The 22,826-nt window shown below is 47.9% G+C and overlaps 1 protein-coding gene across 3 annotated transcripts in view; it reads left to right on the plus strand.

Annotated features, from left to right (window-relative positions):
- Positions 1 to 22,826, plus strand: part of LOC137423917 (uncharacterized) — a 216,932-nt gene that overhangs the window by 75,039 nt on the left and 119,067 nt on the right. The window contains exon 1 of one of the 3 annotated variants that reach the window (XM_068111449.2): positions 21,108 to 21,277. The exons of 1 other annotated variant lie outside the window; for it this stretch is intronic. In XM_068111449.2, coding sequence (XP_067967550.1) covers positions 21,173 to 21,277 — 105 coding nt within the window. In that variant the 5' untranslated portion in view covers positions 21,108 to 21,172. Of the gene's footprint in view, positions 1 to 21,107; positions 21,278 to 22,826 lie in introns of those variants that run through there. One more of the 3 variants, XM_068111450.2, reaches the window with a different exon arrangement.

Consider the following 22,826-nt stretch of genomic DNA (forward strand, 5'->3'; position numbering starts at 1 on the left):
ATTGGGGAGGAATTTGCTATTTAGGATCAGTTTTCCCTGAGATGGAAATGCGACAGCACTTGCATAATACCACCGCACTCATAAGGACACAACGAAGCACTTATTGGCACGACGACGACACCACTACTTTACACGGCGCTGATTGGGAGAAAGCCGTTAGCTTCTTCTTCCCATGGGCTGGGACGGTCATGAACAGTTACCGCATTGACAAAATTGCGTTAATCTTAGAAACTGTGGCCAACGCCACCGCTACAGCACACGACGAAATGTTGGACACAGTTGTCCATCTGCGTACAATGGTTATGCAAAATAGGGTTGCATTAGATATGCTATTGGCAGAACGAGGAGGGGTATGTGGGATAATTGAGGGTAAATGTTGCACTTTTATTCCTGACCCCTCACAGGGTGTCAGTGCTGCTATTATAACGTTAAGGGAAAGCGCTCACTCATTGACAAGGGATCGATTGGATCGGGAAGCCTCCCACCAGTGGCTTACCGACTGGTTCAAGGGGTGGACAGGCACAATTGTAAAGTGGGTACTAACCGCCTTGGCAATAGTCCTTGGAATCGTGGTTTGTTGTGTAATAATCAAGGCTTTAGTCCTTGCGTGTGTGAGGAAGTTTTCCACAGGATGGACACTGAAGACGACAACAGAAAGGGCCATGGTGATGCTTGAAAAGCTGACCGTGGGTCCAGAGGACACACTGGCCGTCGACGTGACTGCAGACCGCGGATCCTGGAACGACGACCCGGACGAGCCACTGGGCCGCGACAATGAGATCTCCGCTTCCGAAGATTGTTCTTCCATTGTTGATATTACCGATAATGACGTCGAGTACACTTATGCGGACCTCGAAGCATTTCAGGCTACCAGGAGGCCGTTTAAACTGGGCCCCGACACGTCGGAAGAAGAAATCGACGATTTCCTGAAGGATTCCTCTCGTTTCTTCACGATATGCCATGCCGTGGCTATGACTATGGGCCGTCCACTCCACAGGCCTACGCCACCTGAAAATAATGTTACTGATGATGTTACCAATGATGATGTGGGCCACTTGCGAGGGTCCCCGGCTGATGTTTATGTTTCAATGCAGGCTCTGCCTCTCCATGTTTCACGAGCTCACCTTTATGTCTCACAAGCCCACAGTGAGTCAAACGCCACTGACCCAGTTCGGGATTTGGACCCAGCTGTGAACCCAAGCCCGGATGGAGAGGAACTCGATCGTGAAAATACTCTGAGTTCCGAGTCTGATTGTTTTGGAGATTCGCCCTTGAATAACAGCGAAGCAAGCAGCATCGCCTCGGACGATCTCGACTTTGACCCAAAGGAAGTTTCTCTCCCACCTTTGGATCGTTATGCTTTATTTCATGGCCATAGGTTTGAGCCACCTGATACTGACGATGTTGTGTCTTCCCCAGATCACCAGCACATAAGAGACCTCATGAACATGAATATCGATTGAGCGCTGAAGATCGACAAGGATTTCACTTGGGGAAGCCTGGGCGAGCTCCAGTTGGGGAGGAGTCCGGCTGCACCTCTGTGGACCAAGGGTGGGTCGGAGATCTTCCTGGGTGTGGACCCCGGTGGAACCAGAGGTCTTCGTTGTGGATTTGGCGCGCTATTCGATCTTCATGTCTCTACGGTCTCACCTCATACACCCATCTACACCCGACTTACATCATACATCCACTTACACCCACTTGCACCCACACACCCGCGGATCAGCCTGCTGGGTTCGTTGTGCGGTACTGGGTACGGGACATGCTCACTGGGCTGCATTCGTGTGGTACGTTACGTTTAGTTACACTCTCTCTCTCTCCCACCTCTTTTGGTGGATTTTGTGTGCCATTTGATCACTCTGCTTTTACGGCCTTACATTGCATACTCACATACAGACGCGAATCATCCTACTGAGTTTGTGTGGTGCTTTGGTACGGGACATTCTTACGGGGCTGCCTTCGCGTGATATGTTGAATGATTTTTCTGTTTTTGTTTGAAATAAAGGCCTTTGATTGGCTCGTAGATAACTTTGTATCTTAGATCCAAAAGGGCGGTATGTAGGGAGCTGTAATGCCCCTCCCCCTTTGTATATCCTTGCTGCTTTACCAATTACCAAGTATAACCAATTATATGTTTTGTTTTGACTTGCTACTGTACTCTTTTATGATACTGAGTTCTTTCTACTGCATTGAGGATGTGTAATATCCTAATAAGGAGTCCTCTGCCTGTGTGCTCTGGCCTGCGTGGGCACAATCTCTAGTTCCCCTTTCCAGGCCTTGGAGGCAACTCTTATCTCTCTTTGCCTTTTTCCTGATTTTGCCATTATCTTGCAAGTTGACAGTTTTACGAGTGTCCACTCCCCTTTGTACTTTCCCAAGCCAGCTGCTATACAGAAAGTTGTAAACATGTTGTCACATAATGCTGACCATCTCCTTATCAGAAGCTAACCCATGACTGGCCTTGGATGAACTTCCTTTAATTAACTGAACAACAGGATGGGACTATGGTGGGGGACCCAATGAGCCCATTCTGTCTCTGTGTCTTGTGAGCTAACTCCACCCCTGACTTTCCTTTATATAAAGCAATGTTAATTGAATTATTTCAGAGCATCTTGTTGTACTGTTGGTCATTCCTTGTGAGTTTCAATGCAACTTTGCTGTCCTCAAGCTTGAGTACTCGAGTTCCAATAAATATATCCGTTGCTCCTTTCTTCTGAGTTCTTCTGAGTCCCAAGTCCTAAAATCCGACATATATATATATATATATATATATATATCGGTTGATAGCCGATATATATATATATCGGTTGATAGCCGATATATATATATATCGGTTGATAGCACAAGGTGCACCTTGGCTCAGGGACAGGATAAAGCACGGTTCAAAAGATGCAGGGAGGTGTCACAGCGCTCGGAGGTGGCGTCCTTCTTGCTTCAAGCTCAGCGCGCATCTGACGTCACCTCCCTCCTCCTGCGCATGCTCAGCGGGGAGTCACACGCCCTCGGCTCGTTGGCTCCGCCCCAGATGGGATCGGTCCGCCGCTTCTATTGGGTGCGGGGGTTACCGGGCTCCGCCCTTGACGAGGAGCTGACAGCGAGCCCCTACTTGGTAACCCCGTCGAGCACATGTTCAATGGCGGCTCGTTGGAGAGGCCTGGTGTTGCTCCCAACACCCCCTACCAACCAAGCCGGAGTGAGGACGCACACTCCCCGCGCCGCCGCCGCTGTTGTTGTTGTTGTTGTTGAACCGTGAGGAAGAGCTGCGGGGAGGTATTGGGAGGTCCTAAACTTCCTAACGGTGCCATACAATCACATTCTGGTGCACCGAAGAGTCAGAATTAATGGAAACGAGTCCTTAACTGACATAGACTAAGAATAACTAGCAAGATGTCCTATAGTTGTCTACGTGAGATGCGGTGGACCTGGATGCGACATTTAATGGGGGAAATAGGGGAAGGTCGGGTCTACAGAGTGTTGTTTACAGAAAATGGGACTAGGGAATGGGGAATTGGGGATAGTTGGGAAGTACTGAGGAAATAGGGGAATATTTACAAGCGGATATGGATGGATGTAAATCCCATATCCGCAACATTGCACCCTTCTCTACCTCGGGGCAACCCGACCCGATAAATTTTTACCTACTTTAGTGTGGCACTCAGATGTAGTTCCCTCTACTATTAACTCAACCCTGAGTGCGACAGTTTTACAGATGTTCACAAATGAGTAAATATGTCCCCCTGTGACGTTGCACCCTTCTCCTAACAGAAACACACCCACAGGATAACCGAATCGCGGAAAGCATTCTCAAACTAAGCATACAGCCGGTAGGGAGCATTATTTACACAAGACTGACTGATATTTACACTACGATCCAGGACCTGTTCTTTGAGGAACACATGCAGATGTTATGCATAGAGAGAGCACGCATGCCAGCATCGATACACCAACCCACGAGTGCCCTGTGGCCCTACGGCCTTTAATAATGTGCAGAGCACCCCGTCCAAGCACCAAAAGCACCACCCCATACACACAGTCAGCACCATCCGGTGCACCAATAAAGTGTTCATAGTCACCGGTGGTGTCGCAGCCGGCCGATGTTCTGCCGCTGGTCTTGCCTTCATGTAGTGCACTTGGCCTTCTGGCTTCTTTAGAAATAAAGAAAGGCGCCAACCGCGTCCATTTCTAAATTGTGGCCGTCAGGGGGGCCAACTAAAAGTGGTTCACCTGTATGGCATAGGTGCCCCGTTGACCCAGAGGTCCATCCACGGGTGGTGCTTGCCCGCAAAAGAACTGCGGTCCATTGTGGGCGGCCACCAAAATTGCGGTCCATATGGTGTATCGATCCAGGCAGCAAGCAGCGGAAGTACAGGCCCACAACTGCAGAGCCAGCACCTCTCTCTCCTCTCTCTCTGCCCCAAAGCCAGATCCTCGGAGGTGGGAGACAAAAGAAGACAAGTGAGTAAGGTGGTAAGGGCGCAAAGTGCACGCAATATAAGGTAATGCACACTGGGGGCACATGGGAACCAGGTGAGACAGGTACGTTCCTACCGTACGTCCCCCCCCCCCCCCCCACCAGGTAACCTACATTGCCCCTCCCTTACCCCTTACTGTATCCACAAAACACAACACTACCCATAAACATCTACTTTACACATCAACAAACGTCCCTACTGTCTTCCCCGTTCCTCCCATAAACCAAATTCGTCTTCTCTCCCTCCTAACCAATCAAATTTTCCATTTCCAACTCTCATCAAAATTTGCCATCACCAATTCATCATCAGTCCCTCCTAAGGAGGGAGAGATGGAATCACCCCAATGTCTCATCCACGTCGTGATGCGTCTCACAAATCCACACAGCAATTCTCCCTTCCTGCAACACAGAACAAAGGAACACAGGTGTGGAGTCATCATCATCTCAGGTAAGTGGCTGCGTATGGTGCGACAGGTTCATCAATCCTAACTATCTATCTATAATTCCAGTAATCTGTGTGTGTGTGTGTGTGTGTGTGTGTGTGTGTGTGTGTGTGTGTGTGTGTGTGTGTGTGTATGCGACCGCTGTTTCTCGACAACTACCGGTCCGATATACTTGAAACTTGCCAGGTATATTGCTGGGGACCCGAGGATGTGCCTTTTCAAGGTTTCATATTAATCGGACAAGTAGTTACCGAGCTATGGCGATTTCTTTACCAAACTCCGCAAGCCGTTCGCTTTGGACCAAACCATTGCATGTAAATAGAGGGGGGGGGGGGGGGGTTCTGTGGTCGTTACTGGCTTTGCGAATGGACCAAACCATTTCATGTAAATAGAGGGGGGGGGGGGGTTCTGTGGTCGTTACTGCCACGTGGTTTCAAAGTTGTTTTTTGTTGTTGTTGTTTGCTGCAGCTGTTTGCAGCAAGGCAAGGCTTTTCCTTTTTCCCCTCTTCTCTTTCTACTTTGCCTTGCGATTAAATTGCAAAAAACCAAAATACATTGGCGCTAATTGAATAATTGGGCATTAACACTAAAATAATCGTCACTGCGATATGCGAACTTCCGGACAGTGAAGACTTCACTGTTGTTGTTGTTTGCAGCAGCTGTTTGCAGCAAGGCAAGGCTTTTCTTTTTTTCCCTCTTCTCTTTCTACTTTTCCTTGCGATTAAATTGCAAAAAAACAAAATACGTTGGCGCTAATTGAATAATTGGGCATTAACACTAAAATAATCGTAACTGCGATTTGCGAACTTCCGGACAGTGACGACTTCACTTCCGGCCTTACGAAAGTGACGACTAACTGTCTCGATTGTATCTTACCACTGTCTTATTGTTAGATCTATCTATTCTATCTTTTCTATATTATACTTACCGTCTATATACTTACTGTCTATCTTATAGATAGATTGTAGATAAAGACAATGCCCCAATCGAGTCGCCGTTTACGAGACCGAAGGAACGAAGCTGCACGTCGTGCACGCGCAATGGAATCTGACGAAGAACGAGCTGCTCGCCTGACACGCGTCGTTACGCGCGTGAGAAGACGTCGTGCAGAAGAAACGGGTGAAGAACGGACTGCTCGCTTGGCAGACAACACTGGACGCGAGGCAAGGCGTCGTGCAGAAGAAACGGATGAAGAACGGACTGCTCGCTTGGCAGACAACACTGGACGCGAGGCAAGGCGTCGTGCAGAAGAAACGGGTGAAGAACGGACTGCTCGCTTGGCAGACAACACTGGACGCGAGGCAAGGCGTCGTGCAGAAGAAACGGATGAAGAACGGACTGCTCGCTTGGCAGACAACACTGGACGCGAGGCTAGGCGTCGTGCAGAAGAAACGGATGAAGAACGGACTGCTCGCTTGGCAGACAACACTGGACGCGAGGCAAGGCGTCGTGCAGAAGAAACGGATGAAGAACGGACTGCTCGCTTGGCAGACAACACTGGACGCGAGGCAAGGCGTCGTGCAGAAGAAATCCCTCACCAGCGAGAAGACCGGCAAGTAAGGGATGCCCTGCGCCATCAGGATGTACACCGTGTGAGACTAGAGCAGGCTCACCATGACAATCACAACCTTGCTCGATGCGATGATACCGATTTCTTCCGAGAGGTACTTCATGGTGAGTACAGGCACGCGTTGAGCAGGACCTCAATATTTCAATGCACTAAATGCTCGCATTGTGCTGCTTTGGTGTGGAACGAGGAGAGAAGAGGATTTTGCTGCAACCACGGCAAGGTCGATCTTATGCATGATCCTACGAATCCAAAACCCGGTTCAATTCCATCACAACCTCCAGATGCTATTAAAAACCTTTTCCTTAACCAGGACTTTGTGAAGCACGCGAAACAGTACAACAACGCGCTGGCAATGGCAAGTATCGGTGTCCGAGAGATACGTATGCCTGGCTTCAATCCTGGAGTGCGCATACAAGGTAAGGTTTACCATTACATTGGTGCTCCTCTTGCCGATCTGGGTTGTACCCCACGCTTTGCTCAGATCTACTTTCACGATCCAGCCCATGAGCTGGATTATCGTCGTGCCCACACCTCGAACAGTGGCCTGAATGAGCAGTTTTTGCTAAGAGCACAACAGGCCATTCATGAGTGCAACCCATACGTCCAGCAATTCAAATCAGCCATTGAGTATGTGGTTCATAATGATAGCGCCAATGAACTGAATATTGTGTTAACAGGTCGCACGCGGCGCCGAGACCTTCATCATGGTACCGTCAACCTTCCCTCACCAGACAGCGATGTGGCTGTCATTGCTCCAGGGGCAATGACAACAGAGCAGTTTGGAAGGCTGGCAGTCGCTGTTCACCTCAGAGGAGGAGGTTTACAGACAATAGATGCCATGCATCCAGCGTATGACCCACTATCATACATACTTCTGCTACCCTGCGGCTCTCAGGGGTACCACACTGAGTTGGCAGGGACAACGCCAACAACTTTCTACCGCTACCATCTACAAGTACGTGATCCTACTCATCACTTCAATCTACTGCTTCGTGGTGGAAAGTTGACACAGCAGTACGTATGCGACATGATGGCAAAAATTGAGTCACACCATCTCAATTGGATTCGCTGCAACCAGAAGTCAATTAAGGCAGAAAAGTATAAGATCATCGTTGATGCGTTGAACAGTGATGCTGAGGTGATACCTGGACGCCTCACCATTCTGCCACCGTCAATTTATGGGTCGCCACGTTGGTATGCCAAAGAGTTTCAGGATGCAATGGCTTTAGTCCGAGTCAAGGGAAAACCAGACTTTTTCCTAACATTCACCTGCAACCCAAAGTGGCCAGAAATTAAAGACTCGGTTTTTGAGGGTCAGCCACCCAATGCAAGACCTGATATCATCGCCCGGGTGTTTCATATGAAGGTGGAAGCACTCCTCGCAGACATCCTCAAGCATGACATCTTGGGGCATGTGGACGCTTACGTGATGGTGAAGGAAACGCAAAAGCGTCACCTTCCCCATATACACATGCTCCTGACCGTGGTACCTCGCGACAAGCCCAGAACACCAGCAGATGTCGATCGCGTGGTCTCTGCTGAGATTCTTGACAGACTCACAAATCCGGAACTACACCGTATCGTGACATCACACATGATTCACGGCCCATGTGGGGAATGGAACATCTTGAGCCCTTGCATGGCAGACCGGAAGTGCACAAAGGACTATCCCAAAGCCCTACGACAAACGACAAGCTTCTCTGATGACTCCTATCCCCTGTACAGAAGACGGGCAGAAGCAGCACCTGGTGATCCCATCATGAAGACAATACGAGGCGGTGCTAACGTATTAGTTAACAATGCATGGGTTGTGCCTTACAATCCATATATTGTCCTCAGGTACGATGCTCACATCAACCTTGAGATCGTCTGTGCTGTCACCTGTGTCAAGTACCTGTACAAATACCTTGAAAAGGGCCCGGACCAGTGCCTGGTCAGACTAGAGCCTCATGAGAGGATGCGAGAGGCATTACGACATGATGAAGTGGCATGCTACGAACTAGGGCGTTACATCACCGCATCTGAGGGATACTGGCGCATATACGATTTCCCCATTCAACACAAGTACCCACCAGTCGAGATGCTGGCACTCCATCTACAGGATGAGCAGGTGATCACGTTCAATGACGAAGGTGCCGTACAGAACGTGGCAGAGTCAGGACCCCCTGCAACAACCCTCACCGCCTTTTTCGAAGCCATGAATCTCCATCCACACATGCGTCATGTTCTATATCCAGATGTATTCCAACACTTCACCTACTTGAGGAAAAGGTTTCAATTGCGGAAGAGAAGGCTGAGTTTCCAGGATAACCGTATGGCTGATACGGTTGGGCGGCTCCCCATTATTCCCGTCAACTCACATACTGCCGAGTTGTACTATCTCCGCATGCTACTGTACCGCGTGCCTGGCCCCACATGCTTTCTGGATCTCCGTCGTGTTGGTGGTAGGCTCATGGAGACCTATCTGGCAGCCTGCATTGCATATGGCATCGTTGACAATGACCAGGAGGTGGATTCTGTTATGGAAGAGGCTGCAAATATTGCATTTGGCCCTGCAGTCCGCGAAGTATTTGCCAACATGCTCATATTCGTTCTCAGAGGCAACCACGTGCAGTTCTGGGAAAGGCACAAGTATGTGCTGTGCGAGGACTTCATGCGTGCAGCAGGTGTGAATGAACCAAATGGACGCATTGTGAGTGCAGTGCTACTAGAGCTGAGGAACAAAGTTGAGTGCCACGGCTTTTCGCTCAGTAAGACCTTTGGCCTTCCTGAGCCTGAACCAGTTCATTTCCAGTCTCGCATTCCGCGCGTCATCGAGCACGAAACAGTGCACAATATAGGAGAACTTGAGGCTCACATCGCTCAAACAGAGTGCCTGCTTAATGACGAGCAGCGCGTTGTTGTCGATAAAGTGATGCGGAGTGTGGAACACGGACATGGCTGCATGCTTGCAGTTGATGCAAGTGGTGGGACTGGGAAAACATTCACATTGTCTCATATACTCAACAAAGTGCGAGCAATGGGCAAAGTGGCTCTTGCAACTGCTGCAAGTGGTATTGCAGCTACGCTGCTGCCTAAAGGGGCCACCTTCCATAGTAGGACCAAGTGTCCTCTCATTCTCACTGATGAGTCCACTTGCAACATCAGTGAAAATGACACCACTGCAGCACTCATACGCATGACTAATCTAATGGTGGTGGATGAGGTTTCAATGATGGATCGTCGAGCATTGGAGGCAGCAGATCGAACATTCCAGTGGCTTCGGGGCTCAGAGGAACCATTTGGCGGCATTACAATGGTTTTCAGTGGTGACTGGAGGCAGATCCTTACTGTTGTGCCACACGGTAGCCGTATTGACATAGTTGGAAGGTGCTTCAAGAGCTCATACCTGTGGAGAAAAGTGCAGATACTTCGTCTCAGAGTAAACATGAGGATCATGCAGGGTGCTGGAGAACAACAGGACGAATCTGCTTTTGCAAAATTCCTGCTGGATCTGGGTGAAGGGAAGATTCCTGTCAATCCAGAACAGGGTGAATTTGCTTTTGAGCTCAGGGAACCGCTCATTCTTCCAGGTGAAAAACTTCAGGATATTGTCACTTGGGTGTACGAAGACTTGCATAACAACATTAGCAACCCCAAGTGGCTATGCGAGCGTGTTATACTATGTCCGACCAATTCCGAAGTCGATCAGGTAAATGCCTACATGACGACCATATTTCCAGGGGAGGAACATGTTTGCTGTAGCGTCGATACAGCGGAATCTGAGGGTGATCATTTGTATCCGCCTGAGTTCCTGAACACCCTCTGTCCATCTGGTATGCCTCCACATCGAATCTCTCTCAAGGTGGGTATGGTAATCATGCTGCTGCGAAACTTCGACCAGCAAAGCGGGCACTGCAATGGCTCAAGGTACATCATACTTCAGATCCTTCCAAATCTGTTGGTTGCAAAATCTGTGATGGGTGTCAATTCTGGACGCACATTGCTCATTCCACGCATAACCTTGAGTCCATCTGACAACATGTTCCCGTTCACTCTGCGGCGTCGGCAGTTTCCGGTACGACCCTGCTTTGCCATGACTGTGAATAAATCCCAAGGACAGTCGCTACACCATGTTGGGATCTTCTGCACAAGAGACTTCTTCAGCCATGGTCAGTTCTACGTGGCGGCCAGTAGGGTTGGCAGTTCCAGCAGCCTCCGCATTCTTGCCCTGGACGAGGAAACAAAGAAGAAGCGCCGTTTCCTCAGCAATGTTGTTTATGAAGAGGTGATAACGAGATAAAGGTGTGTACAATGTACATGTAGACAATTTTTATTATTCTTTGTTTATTGATATTTATTTATTGAAGAAAATTTGTTTCGAAACTAATTCATCAAAACAAGTGCACAACTTTTTTTGACAGTCGTACACCATGTTAGGATCTCCTGGAGAAGTGCCGTTTCCTCAGCTATGTTGTTTATGAGGAGCTGCTAACGAGATACAGGTGTGTACATGTGGACACTTTTTATTATTTCCTTATTGATTGAAGAACAATTGTTTCGAAAAGATTTCATCAAAAAAAGTGCACAACTTCTTTTGGCAGTCGCTACACCATGTTGGGATCTTCTGCCCAAGAGACTTCTTCAGCCATTGTCAGTTCTACGTGGCGGCCTGTAGGGTTGGCAGATCCAGCAGCCTCCGCATTCTTGCCCTGGACGAGGAAACAAAGAAGAAGCGCCGTTCCCTCAGCAATGTTGTTTATGAAGAGGTGCTAACGACATAAAGGTGTGTACAATGTACATGTAGACAATTTTTATTATTATTTATTTATTGAAGAATAATTGTTTCGAAAATAATTCTTCAAAATAACGTGCACAACTTTTTTTGGCAGTCGTACACCATGTTAGGATCTCCTGGAGAAGTGCCGTTTCCTCAGCAATGTTGTTTATGAAGAGCTGCTAACGACATACAGGTGTGTACATGTGGACAATTTTTATTCTTTATTTATTGCTTGAAGAAACATTGTTTCGAAAAGAATTCATCAAAAAAAGTGCACAACTTCTTTTGCCAGTCGCTACACCATGTTGGGATCTTCTGCCCAAGAGACTTCTTCAGCCATTGTCAGTTCTACGTGGCGGCCTGTAGGGTTGGCAGATCCTGCAGCCTCCGCATTCTTGCCCAGGACGAGGAAACAAAGAAGAAGCGCCGTTTCCTCTGCAATGTTGTTTATGAAGAGGTGCTAACGACATAAAGGTGTGTACAATGTACATGTAGACAATTTTTATTATTCTTTGTTTATTTAAGAACAATTGTTTCGAAAAGAATTCTGCTCTGTTTCAATTCTGTTTCAATTTGGTGCTAATTTTTTGTAATTTGTTATTTGTAATGAAATTTGTAAATTTTGTAATGATTATAATTGTTAATGTAATATTAAGGGAGGGTGATGTTAAGTTAAGTAAGATGAGTTAAGGGAGGGTGATGGCAGGGTGATGGGAGGGTGATGGCAGGGTGATGCGAGGGAGATGGGAGGGTGATGGGGCAGGGTGATGGGGCAGGGTGATGGGAGGGTGATGGCAGGGTGATGGGAGGGTGATGGGAGGGTGATGGCAGAGGATGATGGCAGAGGGTGATGGCAGAGGGTGGTGGGAGGGTGATGGCAGGGTGATGGCAGAGGGTGATGGCAGAGGGTGATGGCAGAGGGTGGTGGGAGGGTGATGGCAGGGTGATGGGCGGGTGATGGGAGGGTGATGGGGCAGGGTGATGAGTTAAGTAAGATGAGTTAAGGGAGGGTGATGGCAGGGTGATGGGAGGGTGATGGGAGGGTGATGGCAGGGTGATGCGAGGGAGATGGGAGGGTGATGGGGGAGAGTGATGGGGCAGGGTGATGGGAGGGTGATGGCAGGGTGATGGGAGGGTGATGGCAGGGTGATGGGAGGGTGATGGCAGAGGGTGATGGCAGAGGGTGGTGGGAGGGTGATGGCAGGGTGATGGGACGGTGATGGGAGGGTGATGGGGCAGGGTGATGGGGCAGGGTGATGGGAGGGTGATGGCAGGGTGATGAGAGGGTGATGGCAGGGTGATGGGAGGGTGATGGCAGAGGGTGATGGCAGAGGGTGATGGCAGGGAATTAACATTAACGAATAAGATTTGTAATGTAATAATTTGTAGTAAGAATTCTGCTCTGTTTCAATTCTGTTTCAATTTGGTGATATGCTTTGCAAACCTTTTTTTTTTTAAACTATTTTTAAACTAAAACAATTCGAACATGGAATACATACTGACACTGCACTTTCAGGTCTCCTACAAATCCTACCCTGTCGCCTCACCGTGGCGTAGGAGTGGCAATGGTCAATGGCATCGAATGTCATGGCTAGCAAAGACAGGGAGGTACACTTGATTTAAATTTGGAAATTTTTTTTTTTTTTTTTTTTTGGCAAGGAACGGGCACCCACGTACGGGCACGTCCTAGTTTCCTAAATGACTTTAACAACTTTACATTACCCGGGGTCTTTCCCTGCCAATCCATTGGCCAACTTACACTATGGGTTCTAAAAACCAATTCCCATTGACCAACTGTGGTGCTTCTCAATTTGGGGTCTCACTCCCCCGATTCATCTCCCGGTGCCCTTGCACAATTTCTGGGCTGCGACGTGTAGCTCTCCCAGCAGGTCTACCCACCTGCACACCTCCACCACTGTAGTTGCCACCCGAGCTCACCTGCTCCTCACCCTAACCTAACTAACTGGGGAAGGCCCTCTCGCACTCTCACCCCCTCAGTGCCCTCTCTGGCACGGGCTGCCCGATCCACACCCGGGATCCTCAGGCACCCACTGACACTAACGGCTCCCAGAGCCCACCTGCGGCCTCACCTGGCCGACATCCTCACAGTGGTGGAGTGCCCAAACCAACTACACACACTAACAGGCTACACGCCCAGCCATTTCCACAACACTAATGCACCCATCCACAATACCATTCTGCAACCGCACCACAAATGCCAATATCCAACCACAATTTACCTATACCCTCTACCTATTCTTTAAACTACCCTCCCCGGGTACTCGTGAAAAGGGGTCCACTCCTCCCCCATCCACACCTTCGCACCATGCACACCACTCCGTACCACTTACTCCAACTCTCTCCACACCACTCATTCCAATACTCCATGTATTCCACACACCTGTACTTGCACACCTGTGCACTCATACTTGGTGCCGCCTGCACCCTTCTCTCCCCTAAGCGCATTCGCGCTGATCCACAACACTCACTGCTCCACACACCTGTCCAGTTCTCACACAGCATCATCTCATCTAACTACTCCCCTCTGAAACTTGCGCTTCCCAGTCGTCCCTTTAAACTATTGCGCTCCCTCGTCATTATCATCCACACTAAACTACCTGCGTCCCCACTACAGGTATCAGTCACTAGCTAAACCTTAACGTTACCTAATGTCAATCTCTTCTAGATCCCTACACACAATATCCTAACCCACCCGGGCTAGTTTTCACTGCCATACACCCCCTAATCTATAGCGCATTTGCCCCCATTTGTGAGGGATGACAGAGTTGCCATCCCACCACATCGGGCATCTCCCACTACCAATTTTGCACATCAAATTTCAACAAATCAAAAATTTGCCAATCACTACTCATCATCTGCCAATCATTACTGCCAATCCTTTGCCAATCATCAAATTTTGTTTTTCTAATTTCGGGGCCAAAACACTATCCTCGTCATTACAGTCTACTTACTAATGCCTCTCGGTGCGCCAATTAACTTCTAAAGCTCGGCTTCATACAGCCAAGCCATGAATGCGGGTTGTTTGGTGCCAGCGGCTGGATACGTCCCGCATTCGGTGCAGGGAAGGAGGTTTACCCGGGCCGAGGTCCCACGCACCATCTCGGCACGGAGCCATCCCATGGCCCGATCTCGACCTGCCGGAATGCCTCAACAAAAAGTGGTCGCCATGACGACCCTTCCTATCGGGCTGCCCGCTCCGCTTAATGGAGCACGGACGCGGCCGTTCAAAGCGCGGCCCGGCGTGGATCGCGTACGGCGGTTCTTTCGAAACCGCCGTGGTTCGGATCCCCGCTGGTCCTCGCGGCACGCAAAGCTGCCCGACGCGCACCGAGGGCCCGATTCGGCTATAAGTCGTTCTAACCTCTAACCCGGTTACCGTCGATGCCTCACCTGCATGGTTACACACATACGCTACCCCTTTTTTGCTCATACCTCCAGCTGTTCCCATGCTCCTCGTACCTTTCCTTACACACCTCGGTACACTCATTCCGCTCCCAGACTTGGTCACACACCTGACCACCGAACACCTTGGCACACATTCGTCGCTCGCACACCTCACCAACACACCTCTTCGCGCCCCTTCCTCGGTCACCTCCTCTGTGACAATCACAGGTGTGCTTTCACTCACACACCCAACCACGTGCCTCACGACCAACTCAAGTGTGCATTCCCACACACGCTCTACCATTCCAGGTGTGCATCCTTCCATTCCAGGTGTACATCCTCGCTCACCTGTCACAACCAACTCACGCTCCGTGTCACTCTTACTACTCTCACCTCCACTCTTGACAGCGCACTCTTTCCTCATGCACCTGTCCGTTACACACCTTTCTCGCGCACACTCTTGTGCACACTCTCCCGTTACACCCTCTGTAACACTCACCACAGGCGTGCATTCTCCCTCACTCTTGACTGCGCACTCTTTCCTCACACACCCCAGAGTCGGACTTTCTCGCACACCTCCTTTTTCGCACCCCAGACCTGTCGCACACTTCACCAACGGCCTCTCACGAACACCCGGGTCCATCTCGACCCCCAAGCTTATTAAATCACCTGGCGCATCATACGCACGACCATATTGGTCACCACTTACACCGGGTCCTCTTTCTCTTCGCTTCTCCTCCATCACCTACGAATCCCTCATCCGGTTAATGAGCACATCATCACGATCCCCGAACACAGACTTTGGACCAATTCTTTTACTTCCTCCTTTATCTCTTTCTTATCCTCTCTCCGTCGCTTCTTAATTTCGCTCACCCCTTCTTCCACTTCTTCTAATTTCTGCTTCACCTCCTTCATCTCCTCGTGCGCCCCCTTAAGTTCTTCCTCTAACTCCACCTTATTTTTTTCTATATGCTCCCGCACCTCCCGCTCTTTAACCTCCATCACCTCTACCACCTTGTTCATTTTCCTCGTCAGGTCCTCATGTACCGTCTGACACTCTTTTTTAATTACCCCTACGTCCTTTTTCATCTCCTTCTGTGTCGATTTTAAACCCTCTATTACCGCTGTGTTCTTCTTTACCTGGTCCCCCAACTCCTTTTGTCCCACTGTCAGTTGTTCTACTCCCAGCGTCAACTCCTCTATACCACCTTGCAATTTTACAGTCCCCTTTCTCACCTCCTTCTCCATGCGCTCCTTACAGTGCCTCACCTCCTCGCGCACTCATCCGACCTCCTCACTCACACCTCTTCTGATCTCCTCTCCCATCACTTGCATCTCCTGCCCAGATGCCACCCTCATCTGCTCCATTTCCTCCCTGTGAGCATCCAATTTAGTTTCTACCCCCATTCTGACCCCCTCTATCTGCTGCCCCATTTGTTTAACTTCCCTTTCCGCTTGGTCCCTCATGTCCCTCAATTTGCCTTCCATACTGTTTTCTAACCCCTCTAACCCATTTTTCACTCCCTCTATCTGATTCTCCTGGGCAGCCATTCTATTTTCCACCCCCATTAACCCCTCCTGTATTTCCCCTAATCTATTGTCTAATCCCTCTATTCTACTCCCTAACCCTCCGATCTGGGCCCCCATCCTTTGTTCTAACCGTTGGCTATTGGCCCCCATGTCCTCCCTCAATTTCTCGCTATTGGACCCCATCCTTTGTTCTAACCGTTGGCTATTGGCCCCCATGTCCTCCCTTAATTGCTTGCCCATTCTTTGTTCCAATTGTTCGCTATTCTGGGCCATAAGGGCCTTCATTTGTATAAAAAAAAGGTTCAAATCTACCAGCGGCGCTGCTACGGTCGTGGGCGCGGTCGCCGTAGCCATCTGCGAGGCGCCATTTTGCGCGCCCGTAACCTCGTGCGCGAGGACGCCATTTTGTGAACCTGCCGCCCTCACTGCTTCGCTCTCCTCTTGTCCCTCAATTTGGTCCTGGATCGACCCTGCCTCACTCTCCTCTACCGGAACCCAGCCGTCTTGATCTGCCATAGCGCGACTTCCAAAATTCGGGTTTTTATTTTAAAACAAAACAAATTTCACCGTTAATAATTTCGAGCGCGTGAAGCGCGCTTCGGGTCCAATCTCACTTCCCGACACCAATTGTTACGGACACGGCTTAAGATGTTGCTTGACCGAGCGGAATGGCCGCCGTGTTCGCACAGTTTACCCGATTCTACTCGAACGTTGACCAAATCGCGCTACGCTAAATCAATGATGGAAAAGACACAACGACTGGGATAGATGAAACGACGCAAGGGGTACAGTTCTCAAGACCTCCGGAGGAGGATATAATTGGTGGTGGAGAAAAGGGGTAGATTACAAGGTAATGAGGTAAAGACACAGAAAAGATGGGCACTTAGTTACAGTCTTATCTTATCCCCGACAGACCACAGACAAACGGAACAAGACTGACTTACACAGGGATTGATGGCAGGGAAGGACAGGTCGGTTGATAGCACAAGGTGCACCTTGGCTCAGGGACAGGATAAAGCACGGTCCAAAAGATGCAGGGAGGTGTCACAGCGCTCGGAGGTGGCGTCCTTCTTGCTTCAAGCTCAGCGCGCATCTGACGTCACCTCCCTCCTCCTGCGCATGCTCAGCGGGGAGTCACACGCCCTCGGCTCGTTGGCTCTGCCCCAGATGGGATCGGTCCGCCGCTTCTATTGGGTGCGGGGGTTACCGGGCTCCGCCCTTGACGTGGAGCTGACAGCGAGCCCCTACTTGGTAACCCCGTCGAGCACATGTTCAATGGCGGCTCGTTGGAGAGGCCTGGTGTTGCTCCCAACACCCCCTACCAACCAAGCCGGAGTGAGGAAGCACACTCCCCGCGCCGCCGCCGCTGTTGTTGTTGTTGTTGTTGTTGAACCGTGAGGAAGAGCTGCGGGGAGGTATTGGGAGGTCCTAAACTTCCTAACGGTGCCATACAATCACATTCTGGTGCAACGAAGAGTCAGAATTAATGGAAACGAGTCCTTAACTGACATAGACTAAGAATAACTAGCAAGATGTCCTATAGTTGTCTACGTGAGATGCGGTGGACCTGGATGCGACATTTAATGGGGGAAATAGGGGAAGGTCGGGTCTACAGAGTGTTGTTTACAGAAAATGGGACTAGGGAATGGGGAATTGGGGATAGTTGGGAAGTACTGAGGAAATAGGGGAATATTTACAAGCGGATATGGATGGATGTAAATCCCATATCCGCAACAATATATATATGTGTATATGTATATATATATGTATATATGTATATATATATATATGTATATATGTATGTACATGTATATATATATATATGTATGTACATATATATATATACAGTATATACATATATCTGTATAATAATACCGTAAGGACTCGACTTTGTTATCCCTTTTATGCCGCACCCAGTGACCCGATGCCCACGGCACTCATGGATTTACGATCTATGAACCGCGCTCTTTGTTTATCACGTACAGACATACTCGAAAAATCTGAATTAGCCGACGTTGGGGCCCAAAAGCATCCGATTAACTGCCGATACGACGCCATCTTACGACGCCATCGTATTGGCGTCTGCTGGGCGAAGGCGAAGCGAGCCGTCCGCTGATTGGACAGTCGAGTGGTGTGAACATGGGTGGTGTGAACCAAATGGTCTTTTTATTCCCTTGAACATTTTAAATTAGGATATATAAGGAAACGTCTTTATCGTCATTTTAATAAAGTTAAATGGAGTGACGTTGCGATACTCGGGGTGCGTTGCATAAATCCTCGTAACTCAGAGAGGTGTAGCAGTTGGCGAGACGTAAGGAAGCTTAAAGATAACGAGCTGAAAACAGACGAACGATATGTCAATCTCTTTCTACACCGAACGGAAATAAAAGTATGAGAGCGGGAAGGCATGGCCTGCGCACTTCGAGCAGAGAGGACTGATTGGACTTAACTTAAAGAGAAAAAAATTGGAGCTTAACGGAAGAAGAGGATCCCATGAGCGTTCCCCTATGCCATCCATAATGGGACACTCTATCCATACACCACATCCTCCCTTCCGTGGATGTTCCACGGGTTTCAGCTAGTATATATATATATACAGTATATACATATACAGTATATACATATATGTATATATATATGTATATATATATGTATATATATATATATATGTATATATATATATATATGTATATATATGTATGTATGTATATATATATATATATATATATATATATATATATATATATATATATATATATATATATATATATATATATATATATATATATATATATATATATATATATATATATATATATATATATATATCAGTCATTATGCGACTCCATACTATCAGTGGTGAACCGCCATTAAGGTATCCCATTTAGAGCTATCGCTGTACCTTAATGGGAGCGATAAGCACCGTCTCTGCCACACGGTACATTATCTCTGGTATCCACTCATTATAATATGGTGTTGCCTGGATGCGGTCGGGAGTAACCAATCAGAATATAATTTTTTTAGTTCTCCAACCTAATGAACGCACGCCCACGTACGTACGTACGCCTTGCCTGCCAAACTCCGGAGGAGCCATCTTGCAGTACGTAATTTTAGATCTTATTTCAGATACAATCATGAGTGCATGCAAAAACTCTGAGTCACCGACCTTGAGTTGCCCTTACCAAATCTGTACTAGTGACCGATTACTCGCTCTACAGTCTATCGCACCTCCTGGGTATATATATATTTTTTAACAGAGTCCAGGTTCGTGGAAGTGCTAGAATATAGCATGGATCAGGACGCATCAGGGAAAAAAAGGAACAGCAGAAAGAGAAGGGGGAAATGCCAAAGCCGGGCCGAATGACAAAAGAGATGGAGACGGAAAACAAGGGATGACGGGTAGAGGAAGATGCAGTGGGTGGATAACATGCATACATAAACAAACTCGGGAAGGAAAAATGGAAATTTGGGAGTGGATGAGGGGGTGGTTTAACGGGGCAATAAATTATGGTTTGAGCCCAGTCCTATTCCTAATATTTATCAACGATCTCTCTGACTCTGAAAAGTCCTTTATTTCTTTGCTGACGACTCCGCCCTCTGCCATGACATCCCTCATCCTTCAGATACACAGGCGGGTAGCCTCTTCCCTCTCTTCAGACGTTGTATAAATCACGAGCTGGTAAAACACTTGGAATTTGTCTTTCAATCCTGACAAATCTCACACTCTCAGTGTATCTCTCTCCGAAAGGACCGTCTGGCAAACCTTCCCATATACTTTCTTAACAACCTATTCAAATAAGTTCAGTCACTCAAACTCTTTTTTTTTTTTTTTTGCATACTGAATCGAGGCTCGTGAAAGAGCTAAAGGTGGGTCACTCTCGACCATTATCTCTCTTGGGAAAGCCTCATTTCAAAGTTAGCCAACAGAGCAAGTCTCCAATTGGGCAACCTCCGTCGTATGAAGTCCTTCCTTGGCACACCTGAACTCTTATCCACCTGTGAGGCTTTCATCCACAGCTTGACGGAGCACTGCTCTCTACTCTGGGCTGGCTTTCCTGCCTTAAACATCGCTCAGCTTAGGTTACGGTCAACTTAGCTTATGTCAGCTCAGAAAGTAAGCTAATCGGTTTGAGACAGAGAGGCAGAGAGACAGAGAGAGAAAAAGAGGAAAAGAGAGAGAGAATGTGCAAGAGCAGCAAAGCAGATTTTTAGGACACGTAAGCTGTTGCCGTATGGTACAGTTGCAGAGTCAGTCGTCAGTTGCCAGAAACTTCTCTACCTTCTCAGGTGCAAAAGACACAGAGTCCTGGAGCAGTTGGGTACGAATGGGTAAGGCGGGTACAGAAAGTGAGGGGTTGCGGACACAAGATCTGTAAAAAAAACACTGAATTGTGCATTCAGCCTTTTCACGAGCGGAGTCGGCTGTGGTGCCCTTACAAATGCCTGGCTCTAGTGTAATTTACCTTCATAACATTTAAAAAAATTGTTTCGTAGCACATGCATACATGACGCGCATTCGGCACGGAAAACGAGAAAAAAAACAGACCCAAAAATTAAATTAAGCATCATCATCAAGGTAAAACAGCTAAGGGTCAACATTAAATATTACCACAGAGTGGTACCATGACTAAACAGTTTAAGATGTAGTTGATCTTGGACAACGTATTCCTTAAATGTTATTCCTGGATGCTATTATGGATGGGATTCATTTTTAGGAGTTGAAAATGAAAAGATTATTTTCGGACGTTTCTTGAAACTCGAGGCCACAGTTTGCATCTCGGGAAGTAACGGCTGCCTTTGTGACGTCACAAACAAATGATCACCAACAGATGACGTGAAAACGGAGCGCAAGGCGACGCATTGATGGCAAGGTGTGTGGGGCGTGGTTTCCGATGGGGGCGTGGCTATGTAAATTTATACCGTTTCGTCACCGATCCTCGTGAAGGTCTCTTTAAAGGAGGCTCTGGCTCGCGCATTATGCCCACGCCGTCCCTATGGCCGGCAAGCTGGCCACGGATGCGGCCCTCGCGCGGATTCCAGGCAGGTGTAGGAGGAAGAGAACTCGAGCCGGTAACGCACCTGGGAACTTGGTCGTGCAGGTGAGCCAATCCAGAGAGGATATTTTCCGTGCTATCGCTGTAGCCCGTGCCATATATGATCATATAAGTTTACCACCCCCTATTGTACGTCCCGTCTTTGATCGTGCTGTGCCAGGTTGACGTTATCCCTCGGTTTGTATACGAGACGAGGTGTGCGTCATGGGGTTCCTTTCGTGCTTGCCTCGACATTCCAGCACGTGTTGTGCGTTCCCATTGAAGTGAACCACAAATTGGGGCGTTCTCTTTCCCGCCCAGTCATCGACCCGTGTCACAACGTGTGTGTACACTCCTTATCAGGCACTCCCCGAGGGAGTCCTACATAATAAGGTTGTCTGTCCGGCTCCAAACAAGCCAGAGACCAGAGTGATGGAATGTAACCTGTGACTAAATCGGTCATTGACCCAGAACCTTTCCTAGTTCAAATCTTTATTACCTGCGCCATCGAAGGTGGACGGTGGTTATGTGTTTCATCCCTGTTTGTCTGTCTGTCTGTGAGCAGGATATCTCAAGCAACATGGACAGATTTGGACAAAACTTGGTGGACAGGTTGTGTCTGTGACGAGGAAGAATAGATTCGAATATTGGTGAAGATTTGGATTCGGATTATATAGAATATAAAAGTGATTCTTCACCATTGAGAGATGGGACCAAAAATTATATATAGCAGGATATTTCAAAAAGTTGTGGAATGATTATGACAAGACCTGGTGGATGAGTTGTTTAGGTGACAATAACAAGCCGATTCGATTTTGGTTCAGGTCGGAATCCAGATCCGGTCTATCAGTGGATTCAAAACATAAACTGTTCACCTTGGTGGAGGCATGTGCTCTCTACTGAGTGCTGTTCGAGTTGAACGACTTATGATAGTGTCACATGATAACACGACTTTAGGGTTGCGTTACATGAGGATGGAGTCTCCACCATGTTTACATTTGTATTGTATTTATGGCTCTAATAAATCATGTTCTTCAAAGTAGAGTCATCTTGGCTTTTTGCCAGTAATCTTTTTTATTTGTTTTTTTGCAACTGTATGAACTTCGAAGTGAGCACTCATCTTCTGCACTCCCGAGTCCTGTGTGTGGACATGCATATCTATCTCCATATACTGGGTGTGAATAAATGAATATCTATTTCTTTTTTTTTTAAATTGTTCAAAGCATTGACAACAATGGGTATTCCAAAAAGTTATTGGAACGAGCTGCTCACGATTTGGAAAAGTTATCTCAGAGCAGTGTTGTGATCAGATATATCTAAGAAAAGAAAGGCCACAAATTATAACTACAAATTAAAACGACACTTAGTAGAATGCGTACCTCCACCGGGTTGATCAGTTTACGTTTTATACCCCACTGATGGACTGGATCTCGATTCGGACTTGAACGAAAATCGAATTGCCTTGTTCTTGTCGCCTAACCAACTCATCAACCTAGTTTCGTTATAAGTTGCGCAAACTTTTTGAAATATCGTGCTCAAGGGTGAAGAATCGCTTAATAAATTTAAAGAATTCTCGTATTTGGATCTTCGCCCAAATCGAACCGATTTGTCCATC

The sequence above is a fragment of the Myxine glutinosa genome, chromosome 3 (genome assembly GCF_964187855.1).
Source record: "Myxine glutinosa chromosome 3, kmMyxGlut1.1, whole genome shotgun sequence".
NCBI classification, from domain to species: domain Eukaryota; kingdom Metazoa; phylum Chordata; class Myxini; order Myxiniformes; family Myxinidae; genus Myxine; species Myxine glutinosa.